Source organism: Lithobates pipiens, unplaced genomic scaffold, assembly GCF_037356315.1.
Source record: "Lithobates pipiens isolate NorthernLeopardFrog02 unplaced genomic scaffold, aLitPip1_a1.2 Scaffold_8, whole genome shotgun sequence".
NCBI classification, from domain to species: Eukaryota; Metazoa; Chordata; class Amphibia; order Anura; family Ranidae; genus Lithobates; species Lithobates pipiens.
This window is the reverse complement of record NW_027507903.1, coordinates 469,507,041-469,525,356: the sequence shown is the minus strand read 5'-3', so window position 1 is coordinate 469,525,356 and position 18,316 is coordinate 469,507,041. Positions and strand designations below refer to the sequence as shown.

The following is an 18,316-nucleotide window of genomic DNA, read 5'->3' as shown; positions in this document are numbered from 1 at the left end:
CTGCTTTAGATCGCTTAGCATAGCAGATCAAAGGGATGCACTGGGTCCTGGTAGATTCCTCATAGACAGTAGATCACAAAGCACAGTTCTGGATTGGATGTAACTAGTAATAACTTTGCATTTCATACAATTATTTTGTGTATTGACATGCTCCACCAAAAGCTTTTGATGCCAAAGAAGGAGTTTGAAATCTTCAAGGTGGGTCTCCAGCATGGTTTGTCAGATCTGCTGTTCCTTCCACTCTGTGTGTAAATCCATTTTGTGGGATTGATGCTGTTCTATTTTCCTAATACACACATGCCAAAGTGTGATGATCAGCAGAAATATTGAGGTCTTCCTATTAATGATAAAATGTAGTATATCACCTACTGATATTCCACCTCCACCTGCTGGATCATCAGCTGCATACTGCAAGTTCAGTTATTTCCAGGACTGCACCAAACCAGCAGAGCAACAAGCACAAGCGGGATTTTCGCTGTGTCAACCTTTGTGGTGTTAACCCAAAAACAAAATTGTAGACGTCATTGAGTCATTGACTGCAAATTTTAATGGTTATCTAAAGTACTCAAAGATCATATCTATGTGTCTAGTATATGAAGTAAAGATTATCCTTTTATGGGATGCTTTTATTCCCAGTCAGGTTGCCCTTCTAATTAATAATTTCCATTGTTTGTTTTTTGGTGAGAACTTCCTTTTATGTCATGCATTGGAAATCTCATAAAATATGACTGGGCTGAAGTATGAAGCAGCCAAAAACAAGTATGAGTACATTTGCCACACATACATCTTTAGTGTGTTTTTAATTTACGTGCATTTTTGAAGGATTTTATTTAAAGGAAATTTGCAGTTAAAGCGGAACTACACTGCATCCGAGTACCACAAACCAAATACACAATTTAATTCATTTGTAATACTCAAAGCAAACTCGCCCATTCATCCACGTCTCTATAATTTATTTTGCTGAGAAATTACTTAAAAAACACCTCCTAGCACCTTAAGTAAGGGCAGATGAATTATGTAACATTTACTTCCTGGAATCCATCTGCCCTTAGTTCACGCATGTAGGCAGGAGGGTGAGCTTAGCTGAGAAAACCCCTCCTTCCCCTTCAAAAGGGGGAAGGATGGATATATGACATAGTTTGCCAATGCCTGAAAAACCTGGAAATAACTGAAGAAATAAAAAAAAAATAATTAAAGTAAATGTATACCTTGCGATCTATTTACTAATTCTAACAACCATAAGGATAAAAAATTGTCAATTTTGATTGAGAGAGTGAAGTTCCACTTTAACAGATCAGAAATGCAGCTTGCCCTTCTTTAACCACTTTCAGACCGGACCATTTTGCTGGTAAATGACCAGAGGTCTTTTTACACTTTGGCACTGCGCTGCTTTAACTGGTAATTGCGCGGTCATGCAATGTTGTACCCAAACAAAATTTGCGTCCTTTTCTTCCCACAAATAGAGCTTTCTTTTGATGGTATTTGATTGCCTCTGCGATTTTTATTTTTTGCGATATAAACGTAAAAAGACCGCAAATTTTGAAAAAAAATGATATTTTCTACTTTTTGTTATTAGAAAAATCCAATAAACTCAATTTTAGTCATACATTTAGGCCAAAATGTATTCAGCCACATGTCTTTGGTAAAAAAAAAGTCAATAATTGTATATTTATTGGTTTGCGCAAAAGTTGTCACATCTACAAACTAAGGTACGTTTTCTGGAATTTACGCAGCTTTTAGTTTACGACTGCCTATCTCATTTCTTGAGGTGCTAAAATGGCAGGGCAGTACAAAACCCCCCCAAATGACCCCATTTTGGAAAGTAGACCCCCTAAGGAAATTGATAAGAGGCATGTTGAGCCCATTGAATATTTTATTTTTTTGCCTCAAGCGATTGAATAATGACAAAAAAAAAATTTTTTTTTTTTTTTTACACAAAGTTGTCACTAAATGATATATTGCTCACACATGCTATGGGCGTATGTGAAATGACACCCCAAAATAAATTCTGCTGCTTCTCCTGAGTACGGGGATACCACATATGTGGGACTTTTTGGGAGCCTAGCCGCGTACGGGGCCCCGAAAACCAAGCACCGCCTTCAGGCTTTCTAAGGGCGTAAATTTTTGAGTTCACTTCTCACTACCTATTACAGTTTTGAAGGCCATAAAATGCCAAGATGGCACAAAACCCCCACAAATGACCCCATTTTAGAAAGTAGACACCCCAAGCTATTTGCTGAGAGGCATGTTGAGTTCATGGAATATTTTATATTTTGCCACAAGTTGCGGGAAAATTACAAACTTTTTTTTTTTTTTTTTTTTTTTCACAAAGTTGTCACTAAATGATATATTGCTCACACATGCCATGGGCATATGTGAAATGACACCCCAAAATAAATTCTGCTGCTTCTCCTGAGTACGGGGATACCACATATGTGGGACTTTTTGGGAGCCTAGCCGCGTACGGGGCCCCGAAAACCAAGCACCGCCTTCAGGCTTTCTAAGGGCGTAAATATTTGACTTCACTCCTCACTACCTATTACAGTTTTGAAGGCCATAAAATGCCAAGATGGCACAAAACCCCCACAAATGACCCCATTTTAGAAAGTAGACACCCCAAGCTATTTGCTGAGAGGCATGTTGAGTCCATGGAATATTTTATATTTTGCCACAAGTTGCGGGAAAATTACAAACTTTTTTTTTTTTTTTTTTTTTTTCACAAAGTTGTCACTAAATGATATATTGCTCACGCATGCCATGGGCATATGTGAAATGACACCCCAAAATAAATTCTGCTGCTTCTCCTGAGTACGGGGATACCACATATGTGGGACTTTTTGGGAGCCTAGCCGCGTACGGGGCCCCGAAAACCAAGCACCGCCTTCAGGCTTTCTAAGGGCGTTACAGTTTTGAAGGCCATAAAATGCCAAGATGGCACAAACCCCCCCCAAATGACCCCATTTTGGAAAGTAGACACCCCTAAATTTAGGGGTACACTAGTGAGACTAGGTAATAAATGGCGGGTGCCCTGAAACTATAAAAAAATAACTAACCAACCAGCGTCACCTGTAACAGTTATATGGTGATCACTGGTGAAAGGGTTAACTAGGGGGCAATCAGGGGGCTTTATGCGGTAGTATATGGGGGTCCCTGGCGCTATAAAAAGCTGCGGCGAACCTAAATACCTACTTGCCTAACTAGCGTCACCTGTGACACTAATACAGCGATCAGAAAAACGATCGCTTATTAGGCTGGGTTCACACTGGAGCGATGCGGGAACGCCACGAATGCGCGGCGGGTTCCCGCATCGCATGCCTCCCGGCGGCAGTTCACACTGCCCTATGCGAACTGCTGGGAGTGTCAGTGAAATGTTACTGACACCCCCAGATCAGTTCGCATATCGCAGTGCGATCTGCAAACTCGGATCGCATGGTGTGAACACCCATGCGATCCGATTCTGCTGCGGGCCAAAAAAAGGGTCCCGTGCGAATTTGCGGCGGGTGCGGCGGGTGTGGCGGGTGCGGCGAATGGCTGAACTCGAATCGCACAGAGATCGGATGTGATTTGCACTGCAGTGCGAATCACATCCGTTCTCAAACCGCTGCAATCTGAACCCAGCCTTAGTGACACTGGCGACGGGGGGTGATCACGGGGTTAAACCTTTATTGGGGGGGTTAGGGGGGTACCTTAGAACTAAAGGGGGCTAACCCTAACTGCCCTAACAGTTATTAGTCACAAATGACACCCGCCGGGTGATCAGGGGGTTAAACCTTTATTAGGTAATAAATGGCGGGTGCCCTGAAACTATAAAAAAATAACTAACCAACCAGCGTCACCTGTAACAGTTATATGGTGATCACTGGTGAAAGGGTTAACTAGGGGGCAATCAGGGGGCTTTATGCGGTAGTATATGGGGGTCCCTGGCGCTATAAAAAGCTGCGGCGAACCTAAATACCTACCTGCCTAACTAGCGTCACCTGGGACACTAATACGGCGATCAGAAAAATGATCGCTTATTAGGCTGGGTTCACACTGGAGCGATGCGGAAACGCCGCGAATCCGCGGCGGGTTCCCGCATCGCATGCCTCCCGGCGGCAGTTCACACTGCCCTATGCGAACTGCTGGGAGTGTCAGTGAAATGTTACTGACACCCCCAGATCAGTTCGCATATCGCAGTGCGATCTGCAAACTCGGATCGCATGGTGTGAACACCCATGCGATCCGATTCTGCTGCGGGCCAAAAAAAGGGTCCCGTGCGAATTTGCGGCGGGTGCGGCGGGTGTGGCGGGTGCGGCGGGTGCGGCGAATGGCTGAACTCGAATCGCACAGAGATCGGATGTGATTTGCACTGCAGTGCGGTGCGAATCACATTCGTTCTCATAAACCGCTGCAATGTGAACCCAGCCTTAGTGACACTGGCGACGGGGGGTGATCACGGGGTTAAACCTTTATTGGGGGGGTTAGGGGGGTACATTAGAACTAAAGGGGGCTAACTCTAACTGCCCTAACAGTTATTACAGTCACAAATGACACCAATGCAAAAAAAAAAAAAAAAAAAAAAAAAATGACATTGGTGTCACTGTGACTGGGGGGCAGGGGTAATTGGGGGGGTGATCGGGGGGTAAAGGGGGGGTGTGAGTGTGCCTGGCATGTTCTACTGTGTGTGGGATGTGTTGGTGCAACTCACTGATCCGCTCTCCTCCGTGTCGGAACGAAAAATACCGACACGGAGGAGAGAATACATCACTTCCTCTCCTGTGTTTACATTACAGGAGAGGAAGTGATGTCACCGGGGATTTCTATTCGTCGGGAGCGATCGCGAGGGGGTGGCCATGAATGAATGGCCGTCCCCTCGTCCGGGATCGCTCCCGAACGAAAACCGACCGCCGCAGGCACCGGGCGGGGGCCCGATCGGGCCCCCGACCCGCGGGAGGCAAATCACGTACATGTACGTGCTTATGCCTGCCCGTGCCATTCTGCCGACGTACATCGGCGTTAGGCGGTCGGCAAGTGGTTAATGTGTCGATCAAAGACATCTGTTCACCAACATGGAAAATCAACTGACAACAGTGTGGTGTGAATGAGCTCTGGGCTGAACAATGCAAGCTGAAAGGCCCTGTAGTGAGAGTGGTGTATACCATGCGATGTATGATTATGAATACCTGTATAATGCGCTATTATGTGTCTTTTTACAACAGCAATTGCTGGGGGAGCTGTCAGAGGTAATGCATGTCTAAATAATGTCCCCTTGCTCTGTCACCCACTAATTCAGACATTCTGCGATGTGAGACTTTATTCCTCTGACTGTGCTTCTAGTCTACCAGCCTCCCTTCTTTTCTAGTCATCTCTTTTGCTAGGAATGAAAGAAAAAAAAAGCGTATTCCATGTGGGTAGATGTGTGTTTTGTTGGGAGAGGTAATTTGATGCACCCATGTGAAAAAAAAACAGGAAAACATATAGAAGATAAAGGAGATTTACAATTGTTCTGTAAATTATATTCTCGCCAATGTTCATGATGCAAGGAAAGTGACAGATTTCTGTTTGGCTTGTTCTCAGTCCTTTGTTAGACTGCATAAAGCCATGAAAGAATGTGGAAATTGGCTATTTATTGTTTAGCCTCGTACACGCGATGCGATTGTTGGCAGGGGATTGTCTGTTGACAGACTGTTGTCCTAAAATCTGACCGTTAGTATGCTCCTTTTGACAATTGTCCAACTTTTGGCCAAATGTTTTTTTTAAATCAGAAAAATATTTTATTGAACTTGTCAGGTTACAACATCATCCAATGTGCATGTAAAGATCCTCAATCATCAACTTATACATTATTGCGTCATTGCCCCACATCACAACATATCTCACCCCTCCCTCCGATCCTCCACCAACATGGCCCATACCTCTCCCGATTTTATCCAGAGCACATCCTATACGTATTTTCCCTTCTAGGAACATAAGAGCAGTCAGGACATCACCAGCTCATTGGGGCACAGCCCGGGCTTATCCAGCCATCGTGCCCATATACGTTCAAACCTACTGGGGCATCCCCTATGTTGATGAATGTGTTTTTACATAATCGGGGTTTTCCCCATATGTGTTAGAAGCGCTAGTAGGTGGTAAAGCTGACTTCCATCCCATCAGTAGCACCTTCCTGGCTTGAAACAATGCCCTCGAAAGTGCAACTCTGACCAGTTCCTCAGGGACTACCTCCTACAGAATCCCAAGTATACAACACAGTGCGGGCGGCACAGTGGTGTAGTGGTTATCACTCTCACCTAGCAGTAAGAAGGGTCCTTGGTTCAAATCCCAACCACGACACTACCTGCCTGGAGTTTGCATGTTCTCCCTGTGTCTGCGTGGGTTTCCTCCCACAATCCAAAGACATAAAGGTAGGTTAATTGACTTCTGTCCAAAATTGGCCCTAGTATATGAATGGGGACCTGGGATTGTGGGCTCCTTGAAGGTAGGGACCGATGTGAGTGTGCAATGTACAGGGATAGGGACAATTGTGGACACTCACTCAGGTTGAACTGGATGGACTGGTGTCTTTATTCAACCTTACAAACTATGAAACTGTGAAACACATGGGGTCCTTGGGTAGCTTCGTTTGGAACACCATATTCAGCGTGTTTATCACCTCCGTCCAGTACCAGTGGAGCTTTGGACAGCGCCACAGGAGGTGGATGAGGTCCCCTCCTTGTCGCCGGCAGCGGCAGCACACAGGGTCTGCCAACCTACCATCTTGTGCAGTTTCTCAGGGGTGCAGTGTACCCTCAATATTATGTACAGTTGGGAGACTTTTTGGGCTACATTTAGAGAGCAAGTGGTTATTGACTGCAATGCTTCCTCCCATTGATCCCCCGTAATTTGGCCTAAGTCCTTCTCCCATGCTTTCGCTGCCCTGCAGGAATACACCTTTAGATGCCTGGCAAGTAGCATTTGATAACATTGGGATATAATTCCTTTAGTTGAGTTGCTTGATTGCAGCACATTGAACACTGGGGTGGGTGAAAGCACCCATTCCCCTGCATCTCCCTGAGCCACAATCGCATGTCGTAGCTGGTAGTAGGAATACCACATGTTGGCCGACACATTTAGCCTGGTCCGCATTTCCGAAAAAGAAAGCAATCTACTATTTTGTGGGATAGCATAACCACACCATGTGCCTTCCACTTGGGCCCCTGCTGTAGCTTGGCCAGCTCCACATATGAACAGTTGCCCCAAATGGGACTGTAGATAGTGAAGCCCCCTTACCTCCTGGAGTTGCCTGCTCTTATTCCATATCTTTTGAATTGGCGATAGTGTCGGGGTCAGTTTATTGGACTTCGCAAATGCTTGTGCCTCCAGTCCCATTGGGATAGTTTCCACTCCAGATGCAAACAGCAACATTTTTTGCCATTGAACTCTCCGGGGCTGGTGACATAGATCCTACCAGATGTTGCAGTTGAGCCGCCTATATAGTACAACCAAGGGTTGGGCACCGCCAACCCTCCGCCGTCTTTAGGCTGCTGCAGTTGTTCAAGTTTTATCCTGGGGGGTTTAGTGTTCCACAGCAATCCCCGAAAAAGGGTGTTCACTACTCTGAAAATGTTAAGATAAATTACTACTGGCGAATTGTGTAGGAAGTATAGTAGCTGGGGCATTAGAATCATTTTAATTAAGTTTGCCTTACCCGCTAGCAAAATTTTTAGGTTATTCCATGTATTTATCTTATCCGGCCAACAAATGTTGGATGGCAGGCTAGTAAATTTTTTTAGCGGACTAAGGTCTGTTGTCTGTCAGATTTTCATATGGTCAGTACACAAATCCATCACACAAAAGTCGAAAGTACAAACCACGCATGCTTGGAATCAGTGCTCACCAAACACGAAATTAGCAGAAGGGGTCCAAAGGGTGGCGCTTGAGAGCTGGAGTTCCTCGTTTTACGTCACTACATTCATTTTTGTAGCACGACAATTGTGTACCATTTAGTATGCAAGACAAGGACCTGGCACATGCCCTTAAGCCAAAAATCAGATGTTCGGTTGGCCAACAATTGCATCGTGTGTACGACGCTTTGGTTTTATAGATTAGGCTATTGATCTATAGATATTCTTCTCTATTGGGTTATTCTGCTGTCTATAAAATATCCATTTTTGTTTTCTTCTCTCCCTAAATCTGATCTAGATTTTGTTCTGTGATGGATACTTAAAGGAGAAGTATAGCCAAAGCTTGTATGGATCACAGGAGTGCAGCTTGTTTTGCACTCCTGTGACCTGTTTTCAGCAGCGAGCAGGCTGAAGTCCACTGTCTGCTAACGTCACGGATGTCAGTCCAGCATCACAACAAAGTCTGGATTTGCCAGGTGCCTGGACTGACACCTGACTCAGCCTCTCAGCGACCTGCTGAGAGATTGAGCTGGCCACCCCCTCCACAGCTCAGCCCTCCAATGGGCAAGGAGTGGGGAAGAGCAGTGAGCTGTGACTGACAGTCTGCAGCTCTCTGCTCACAGAGCTGTGAAAACCGAGTGATCGGCGATGTTGGATCGCTTGGTTCTCAGTGTAGAGGCATCGGGCCGATGCAAGTTTGATTCTGGAAAAAAAAATCCTTTACTTCTCTTTTAAAGTGTTACTAAACCTAAAAACTTTTTTACCTTAATGCATTGCTTGCATTAAGGTAAAAAAACGTTTTCAGTATCCCTGTGTGAAGGAGAAGAGAGGGGAGAAGAGATCAGCGCTGTGCACGGCTGCATCTTTTCTCCCCTTACTTCCTCTTTACACAGCATTCAAGCAGCAGCAGGAGCCATTGGCTCTTGCTGCTGTCAATCAGAGGAAGTGGGTGGCGGGCGCAAGTCCCGCTGTGTAAGTCTATGGAGTGCGGCTCTGTAGAAGCACAGTCCCGGAGCCTGGGGACTACCTCTCCCTATAGGTAGTGGACCCCAGAAGAGGATTGGGCCTGCTCTGAGCAATACCACTGGACAGAGCAGGTAAGTATAACATATTTGTTATTTTATTAATAAATAAAAAAATGGAGTTTAGTAACACTTTAAAGCTGAACTCCAGGAATTCAGACACTTTCTAAAATGTGCTGGCTTACTATGGGCCAAGTCCAATGAAATGCATGCCACTTTGTGGATGTATCTCTTATTTAGAGCTGACAGTTTTATTGAGTGCTGGGAGCACAGCTATCCCTATATCCCTGGCAATCTGACAGGAGGGGTTCTGTCTTCTCAACACAGTAGTCGCTCTGCCTGCCTCTTCCCTTTGCTGTCCATTCACATAAACTGTAATTTGTGAATGAGTTCACATAATACAAAGTGTTCTGTGATTTGGAGGAGGGGAAAGGTGGGCAGAGTGGCTGCATACAACTCTACAGAATTGTTTGCAACATTGGAGAGCTGAAAGTATAGCGATAGTTGTGCTCCCGGTGCTAAGTAAAAATGTGCTTTACAGCAGATCTACACTGCGTCTGAGCACTGCAAACTAAAAACACAATTTGTTTCATTTTTAATGTTTAAAGCAAACTCCCCCATCCACCCATGTCTCCATGCTTTATTTTGCTGAGAAATCACTTTGAAAAACACCCCCCTGGCATTTCTGGCCATGGCCATCTTGAGTAAGGGCAAATCATTCATATAGCATTACCTTCCTGGAATTCATCTGCCTTTAGCTCAGGCATGCATGCAAGAGGGTGTGCTTAGCTGAGAAAACCCCTCCTCCCCTTAAGTCTCCTGGGGTGTATGACATAATTTGCAGAGGCAAGAAACCAGAAAATATCTTAAGAAATGTAAAAAAAAAAAAAAAAGTTTAATACTAGGAAATATGATCTATTTCCTATCTGTTTACTAATGCTAGCAACATGAGGATTAAAAATAATAAATGTTGAGTAAAGTTCCACTTTAACCACCTCCCGTCTGCCATATAGACAAATGACGGTAGCAGAGGGTGACTCTCTGAGACAATGTCATATGACTTTGTCCCACTCTCGCCACACTTGGGCAGCTGCTGGGGCGTGCGGCAATGGGCACCATGCATCCCCGATCTCGGTAAAGAGCACATGACGAGGCTCTTTACTCATGTGATCAGCTGTGTCCAATCACAGCTGATCACATGTAAACATGGAAATGCTGGTTATCGGCTTTCCTCGCCGATGAGCGGAATTTTTTCACAGGGGAGACCTGCACAGATAATCAGTGCAGGCCCAACAGTCTCCATCAGTGATGCCAGTCAGTGCTGCCTATTAGTGCCTGCTCATCAGTGCCACCTATCAGTGTCCATTAGGGCCGGTTCACACAGCGAGGCGCGGCGAGGCGTCTCCGACTTGCCTCGCCGCGACCTGCGGGGACCTCAGCGGCGACTTGCAGAGGACTTCTGTATAGAAGTCAATGCAAGTCGCCCCCGAAGTAGTACAGGAACCTTTTTTCTGAGTCGGAGCGACTCGAGTCACTCCTCTCAGAACGGTTCCATTGTACAGAACGGGGGCGACTTGCGGGAGCGAGGCGAGGCGAGCCGTGTCGCCTCGCATCGCCTCGCTGTGTGAACCGGCCCTTAGTGTCGCCTCATCAGTGCCCATCAGTGCAGCCTCATCAGCGCACATCAGTGAAGGATAAAAATTTCTTCTTTTTTTTTTTTACAACATTTTCTAACAAACTAAGAAAAAGACAACATTTTCAGCCTTTTTTTAAGCAAAATATAAAAAAAAACTGTGGTCAATAAATACGACTGAAAGAAAGCTCTATTTGTCTCAAAAAAATATATAAAAATGTAATTTGGGTACAGTGTTGCATGACTGCACAATTATCATTCAAAGTGTATCAAGGCTGAAAGCTGACAATTGGCCTGGGCAGGAGGGGGTGAAAGTGCTAAGTATTGGAGTTGTTAAAGAGAGAAGCACCTCGTTGGACTTAGCTCAAAGTAATCAGACACATTTTAAATAGTGGTCACATTCCTGTGTTGAACTTGCAAAAAAAGTTTTATAAAAGGAAAGCCTTTCTTTTTCTTCGTTCCACCTTATTTGATTTCTGTAGCAATAAAAAAAAAAGCCAAAATGAAGAAAGGAGACCGCTTCAGAACTGTTTGACTCCTGATATTAGTCCAGGCCTGCCTGTTTTATCTTTCCACCGAAACAGAAATTGGCTTCCTAATGTTCTATATAAACATTTTGGTAGAATGATGACTAGAGAATCTTTTTATTTTCAATCTACTTCCTACAACAATTTCTCTCCACAAAGCCCTCTGTGCCTGCTGATTTGTATTCCTGCTTAGGTAGTATACAGAAGAATTTTCAATAGTCCTCCTGTCTGAGTGGGTTAGTGACTCTGGAATAATTATTTTCAATCTATTTCTGTCTTTCTAGAAACAGAAGTCAGAGAATGTCCCAAAACAAGGAGACCAAGTCTTGACAGCTCCTACCCCACCTCCACACCCTATCCCCTCCCCTCTTTCTATACCGATATCCAAGTCCTGTCCATCTGGAAGTCTGATCAGTCGCCAGAGCAGCACGTCCAGCGATAGTGGGGGCAGCAGTGTGCGAGACCACCAGAGGGACAGACCCATTGATCGTAAGTAATAGAGGCCAGTGACGCAATGAAGTTTTCACTAGTCTTGCTGTAGTATTTATGCATTTTTGTGAAGACTCGGCAGAGGTTTTGAAAAACATTAATAAACTGTTTTAGAATTGTCAGTCACATTCTAGTGTCTCGGACATATGAATCCAGAGAAAGGAGGCAATTAATTGGTGGAAATTATATTGTAGGTAGGAAGTCTCAGATGGAGGAGGTTCAGGATGAATTGGTGCAGAGACTCACCATTGGACGAAGTGCAGCCCAGAAGAAATTCACTGTACCACGCCAAAACACAACGCCGATCAACATTTCCTACAGTTCATCCACAGAAGATGTGAAAGCATGGCTGCAAGCAAAGGGATTCAGTTCTGTGTAAATTGACAGATTATATCTATAGCTTGTTCAAATGACTTGCACCATATTTCTGCCACTAACATAAAGCTACTGTTCTATATCTATGCCACATTGTGTAACTGTCCCCTGTCAATGGAATGTGCATTATATCACCATCCCATGTTATTCAGATTATGTTACTATTCTACCTTTTTATTATTTTTTCCCCTATTCATCATTTACTTCATGTTGTCCTGTCCTGCATACTTACCTCCTGCAATATGTTACCATCCTGTGTAGCAATGCCTTATGTTTTTTTTTTTTTTTCGTTTTTTTTCTCAGTTTGTCTACATTTTTATTCTGCCTTTTCTTCTTTTCCTATAATTCCTTTTCATTCTTTCCCATAGTGCTTCTATTTCTCTTCCAATAATTCTCTATTCCTTCTCCTCCATTTCAGATTGTACCCATTCTTCCATCTATTGCCATAGTGCCTCTGTCCCTCCTCTTCTACCCATGGTCTTCTATTTCTCCTTCATTTCTTTCCCCTCTACCATAGAGTCCTGATTTCTTCTCCCCTTGCCATAGTTATTAATTTCCTTTTCTTCCTATAGTCCACCATTCCGCCCTCACCTCCTTCTTTATAGTGTATCCATTCCTTCTCTACCCATAGTTTTGCATTCCTCCTATTTCTCTTCTTGCCATAAAGCCTCTGGTCCTTCTCCTTCTTCACATCGTGTATACACTCCCTCTACTCCCCCTCTTTCCATAGCACCTCCACTCCTCCTCCTTATCCTTCTATACCCACTTAATTTCTCTTTCTTTTCTTTATTTTACCATAGTTTCTTGTTTCTCTTATTCTTCCCATTGGGGTTTATTTACTAAAGCTGGAGAGTGCAAAATCTGTCTCACATCTGCAAAGAAACCAATCGGCTCCAGGTTTTATTGCCAAAGCCTAATTGAACAAGTTGAGGTTAGAAGCTGATTGGTTTCTCTGCAGAAGTGAGACTGATTTTGCACTCTCCAGCTTTAGTAATCAAATCTCATTGTGTCTGTTACTCCATCTCCTCTTTCCATGATGCCATCATTTCTCCTCCTCCTTTTCATAGTTTCTTCATTCCTACTTCACCTCTTGCTCTTCCCATAGTGTCTCCATCCCTCTTACTAAGCTTCCCATATGTTGTAAATAGTATTAATAATAATTTATGGATTATTATCGTGGAAATAGGAACGTGCAAGGGTAGAATGCAACCTTAAGCAAACACATTTCAGTCAACCTCTCCAAGCAATCAAATCTTTCCTTGATATACAGTTGGTTTTCCTTCTTTACTAAAATGTAAAGAAAGCTGATTGGTTGATCAAACACATTTGATTTGTTTGTTAATCAAGATGAAAAGACCCTACCTGCAGTTACTAAAAATAACAATTAAGACCAAGTGTAATCCTTACAACCCTTGTTTCTTTGCCCATTTGTCCAATTAACATAATGTTAGCCCTTGTACACACGGTCGGAGAATCTGTCAGAATGAGTCTTATCGGACCGTGTCCTCAGATAATCCGACTGTGTGTGGTATGCATCGGACTGATTCCGTCCGAATCTCCGTCCGACCCAATTTTCCAACATGTTGGAAATATTTCCCGACCAACTGGGCCGGACAAACCTAATCCGATCATGTGTAGAGCATTTTCATCGGACCAAGTGCCACGCATGCTCAGATCAAATTCCTACATCAAAGCTATTGGCTACTAGCCTGAATGTAGTCCCATCGTAATGAAATTACGTCATCACGTTCTGAAAGATCAGATTTTTCGCCAACTTGGCCCGACCGTGTGTATGCAACAGTTTCGGACACAATCCGTCGGACTAAATCCGACGGGCAAAATCCGACGGATTTGGTTGCCAAAATCTCCGACCGTGTGTACAGGGGCTTAGATTGTTTTGATGCTGCAGTTCACATTGGCCTTTTGAATATAATTTGCATGAGAAGTATCTGAAAATTCTATCCTATCAATCTTGAGTTATTTCTTTTAAGATTCCAGTCTTTTTCATTTTTCCAAATAAACTGTATAAGAGTTAAGTATCTCAGGCATTCATAAAAGTATGACAACACATATGATGTCAGCAGGTTTAAATGCTTTTTCCCTGTGTCATTCCATTTTATTACACACAACTTAATTTCTGAACTTATTTGTTTTGGTTTCTTTGTATGTATGGGTTGTTGATGACATGTGGTGAACATTTCATGTCAATAGCACCTTTAGAAATATATTTACCTAGACAAATGGTGATGTGTTCATTACTTATTTTACCCGCTGTATACTCCATTCCTCCTCCCTTCCTTCTCCTGTGCCATAGAGTCTGAATTTATTCTTCTTTTTCCATAGTTTTTCATGTCCTTATCAACGTTTTCTTCCCGTAATTCCCTTTCCCTCCCCAGCCGCCTCCTCTTCAGTGTCTCCAATTCTTCTCTTCTTTCTATAGCTCTGCACACTTCCTGTTTTCTTTTCTTGCCATAGTACTTTCAATCCTTCCACTCCTTCACTTCCCATAGTGCTTCATTTCTTTCTCAATCTCCTCTTCACAAAGTGTCTCCATTCCTCCTTCACTTTCTTCTCTTGTCATTGTACCTTCATTCTTTTTCTTCATGTAGATCCCCCATTTCTTCTCCTTGTTTTCCTGTTTCCTATAGTTTTCTCTCTCTCTCTCTCTCGGGCAATAACAGTGTGTTTTGCTGTATTCTTCCAGGACAATCACTAGTCTTGGTGTGCTAACTGGCGCTCAGCTTTTTTCCCTCACCAAGGATGAATTAAAGACGGTCTGCCCAGAGGGACCAAGAGTTTACAACCAAGTAACACTTCAGAAAGCTACTCTAGAGGTATCTATTCTGTGCAGTGTATGAAAATTTGATCTGCTAATGAAAATTACCAGAAAAGTATATTCTGTATACTGTGGTTTATAATAATTGTCCTCCCACACTACCCATGTCACCTTGCCATTGCACCCTTTTGCTGGTAAGTGCCAGTTGTAGTTAGTTATATTGGCAAATCTGTCTATTAGTTGTTTTTTGATGGTAGAGTGTTACAATATATCACATAATATATGTAGCGGCGGCCCTTCCATAAGAGGTGCAAGGGCACCACCCTCAAAGTTTATTCGCAAAACAATTTATTTTTAAATAAATGATAATATGACTAACATTTTTTAAACATCTTAAAGTTAAATGTTAGTCATATAATTTATTTAAAAATCGTTACACTGTGTGGGGCCCTGGACTAACAGCGTGTGTAATGTTGTCCTCTTCGCCTGAACCCTCCTACTTTTGAATTTAGCGAATTAAAATTTGCCATTGCGTCACTTCCGGTTTCTTGTCCCGGAAGATTTGGAACATGGAAGCCTGCCGGGTATCAGGGGAGCCGTGACAGGCCAGGCTGGAGGCTGCAGGTAAGGACCTGGAGGGGTTTCTCACCAGCCGCCACTGTATACATGCACCTCAGTTTCCCACCTTTTATAGATTAATATGACTTTTGTGGTTTCCTGTGCAATGAGACTGGAAATTCCAGTTTTATAGATTTTCAAGGTTAAAGTGGGAGTCCGCCGGGAGTTCCGCCGTTTTTTTTTTTTTTTTTTTAAAGCCAACAGCTACAAATACTGCAGCTGCTGACTTTTAAAATAGTGACACTTACCCGCCCAGCGCGCCCGCGATGTCGGCACCCAAAGCCGATCTCTCAATCGTCTCTCGGGTGCTGCCGCCGCCATCTTGGGTATGGGAATCAGGAAGTGGAGCCTTTCGGCTTCATTTCCCGGTTCCCTACTGCGCATGCGCGAGTCACGCTGCTCAATAAGGATGGTCCCCGTTGTCTCTGGGATCCATGTGTTTCCCAGCAGGCAGCGGGGGAATTTCGGAAAGGGGCGTAGATTCTGCGGAAAGGGGCGTACCTTCTGCAGAATCTACGCCGGAAGTGGGTGCAGATACCTGTACTGTACAGGTACCTGCACCCCCCTCCCCCCTGAAAGGTGCCAATTGTGGCGCCGGAGGGGGGGAGGATTCCAATGAGCGGAAGGTCCACTTTAGGGTGGACCTCCGCTTTAAATCATTTGTGGAACTTTCAGTTGGAGCTGAAGGTAATCGTTGCTCTATCGCCCCACCACCACTAACACATTCACAAAAGACCCAGCTGAATTGGGCCAGGCTTGGAATTGGCTTTTCCAGTCGTTTGTGACTCAAGCTTTGCAGTGTATTAAGGGCTAATAAATGTAATGGGCCAATATTAATCTCATATTGATACTTTCTACTCTCTTGTGTCCTTAAGGAACTCAGTGGAAACTCTGAGCTGCGGGAAATCATGAAAAAACGCCAAGAAAAGATCAATGCTGCTGCAAGCGATTCTGGTGTAGAGTCATTTGATGAAGGAAACAATCACTGAAGATTTTCTAGAAGAATTAATACTATCTGGAAACTCTGCAGTCTTGTAATTCATTTTGCCAATTTGACATTCTAAGAGGTTTTGATTGTACAAATTTTCTCTCTAGTCTGTGTGTGCATTGTAAGACTGCGCTTTATGGTCATGTTGCCGTTCACTGTTGTAGCAGCAGAGGGCAGAGTCCACTCCTTCATCATGCCTGGAGCATGTGAATAGGATCCTGTATAGTGTTGATCAGGGTAGAGCTTGTCACTCCAGGTAATAACAGTAAAAGTGTTGCTATGTCAGCTTTCAGTTTCACTAACAGCCGTTGGAAGAGATTTCCACATTCCCTGTATATTTGTCTGTATGTAAAAAAAAAAAAACATTGACCTACCGTGAATATAGAAAGTTATTGCAGAAACAATAAAAATGTTTAAATTATTTTTTTCTGAAATTTTTAATGACCAGTAAAGTGTTTTTTTTTATAGAAAGGGTTTCTTTGTTGTGTCTGTTGTCAAATTTGTCTGTGTTTTTGAGACATATAGCCACTCTATAATAGAGTACTAAAGCTTTTTGGAAAGTTTGGAGAGTATCTGATTGTCATCAAAGTGCTGGTGGTCTGTTAGGGCTGTTTTATGTATCACTAGACAGAAATAGAGACATATGTAATGGGAGCCTTTATAATATTGGGTATAGATCCTCCCAAATGGGAAGCAGGAGGAAGTATGGTATGGAGGATTTGCATCTACACTCACTTTTCCAGTACAGTGGCAAGTCAGCAGGAAAGGCTTCCATTTATATGTGCAGCTGTCATTTACCAGTTTAACTGTATGGCTTTAAACAATAAAGTCATCTGTGGTTGTTTTGCAATAAACTTTTTTTTTTTAATGGTACATTAAGGGACACAGAATGGTAGTTCAGGTACATAGTTATGTTCCCCATGATTAATCTCCAAGTGGCAGAGCGAAACGTGTTGGGGACATTGTCTGGCTGAACTCCAAGCTGAGGCTGCCATTCAACTCGCTTCATACACATGGGTCTGCTTCGTGCTTCATAGCAGCGCTATGTGGTGGCTTTAACCCTTTCTCGGCCACTAGCGGGGGTAAAAGAGCACCGCTAGAGTTCGAATAGTGCCGTGAAATTAACGGTAAATCGGCGCTTTACCGCCGACGCATTACAGCCCCAGTGTGAAACCACTTTAAGCCATGCCCAATATTTAGCGCAAATTAAACCGCACCCACATTTTGCCGAGACACTCTACACATGCCGCATTTATTTTATTTTTTAAAATGCCTAGGGCCCACTTTTTATCTTGCACACGGGCCCACTGATTTCATGATACACCCCTACACTAACAAATTGCAGCCAAACTCAAGCTCACACTTTATAAGCAGTGATAAAGAGTGTACATTAATAAAAATAAAAAAAACCTGATCATTGTAAGTACCCCTGCCAGTGATGAATGGGTTGTTCAAAAAAAAAAAAAAAAAAAAACAGGCTTACTGGCCAGATCACCAGTTGGTCCCTATTGACACACACTTCTTAACCTGACCACCTGCGTCGGCCACACCTTTGGTCTCTTGAAAGTCCCCTGCCTATTAAAACATTTCCTGTATGCTCAATTTTGCAGTCGGTTATATATAGTGATTGGCCAAATCCTGAAGAAATGTACTTGTACTTTCAAAAAAAATGTCCCAGCAATATCCTATTAAGGTGAAGGGGTTCCTTTTTAGAGCTGCAACTAACTATTATTTTCCTAATCGATTAGTTGACCGACTATTGTTTCGATTAATAGGTTAATAACCTTAAAAATAGTGTGGTGTATAATTTAGTTAATATGTAAAGTTTAAAAAAAAAGGAAATTTTATTCTTAAATATCTCCTATATGCAGTGGTAAATATAAATAACCAACTATATGGTTAGAGAGCAAAATCTCTAATCTATAACAGACAGAAGAGATATACTGTATATACTATTACAGGAGATATATACTGTATATACTATTAGCGGAGATATATATACCATTTAGAGGTTGAATCTGGTAAA

The 18,316-nt window shown here is 43.2% G+C and overlaps 1 protein-coding gene across 18 annotated transcripts in view; it reads left to right on the top strand.

The window, feature by feature from the left end:
• EPS8 (EGFR pathway substrate 8, signaling adaptor) overlaps positions 1–16,711 on the top strand; it is a 293,475-nt gene extending 276,764 nt beyond the window's left edge. For 14 of the 18 annotated variants that reach the window (XM_077468593.1, XM_077468592.1, XM_077468591.1 and 11 more), the window contains 6 exons: positions 163–198; positions 5,199–5,222; positions 11,329–11,533; positions 11,728–11,908; positions 14,613–14,742; positions 16,178–16,711. In XM_077468593.1, coding sequence (XP_077324719.1) covers positions 163–198; positions 5,199–5,222; positions 11,329–11,533; positions 11,728–11,908; positions 14,613–14,742; positions 16,178–16,291 — 690 coding nt within the window. In that variant the 3' untranslated portion in view covers positions 16,292–16,711. The remainder of the gene's footprint in view (positions 1–162; positions 199–5,198; positions 5,223–11,328; positions 11,534–11,727; positions 11,909–14,612; positions 14,743–16,177) is intronic. The other 4 variants (XM_077468605.1, XM_077468602.1, XM_077468601.1 and 1 more) reach the window with 3 other exon arrangements.
• The last annotated feature ends 1,605 nt before the right edge of the window (positions 16,712–18,316 follow it).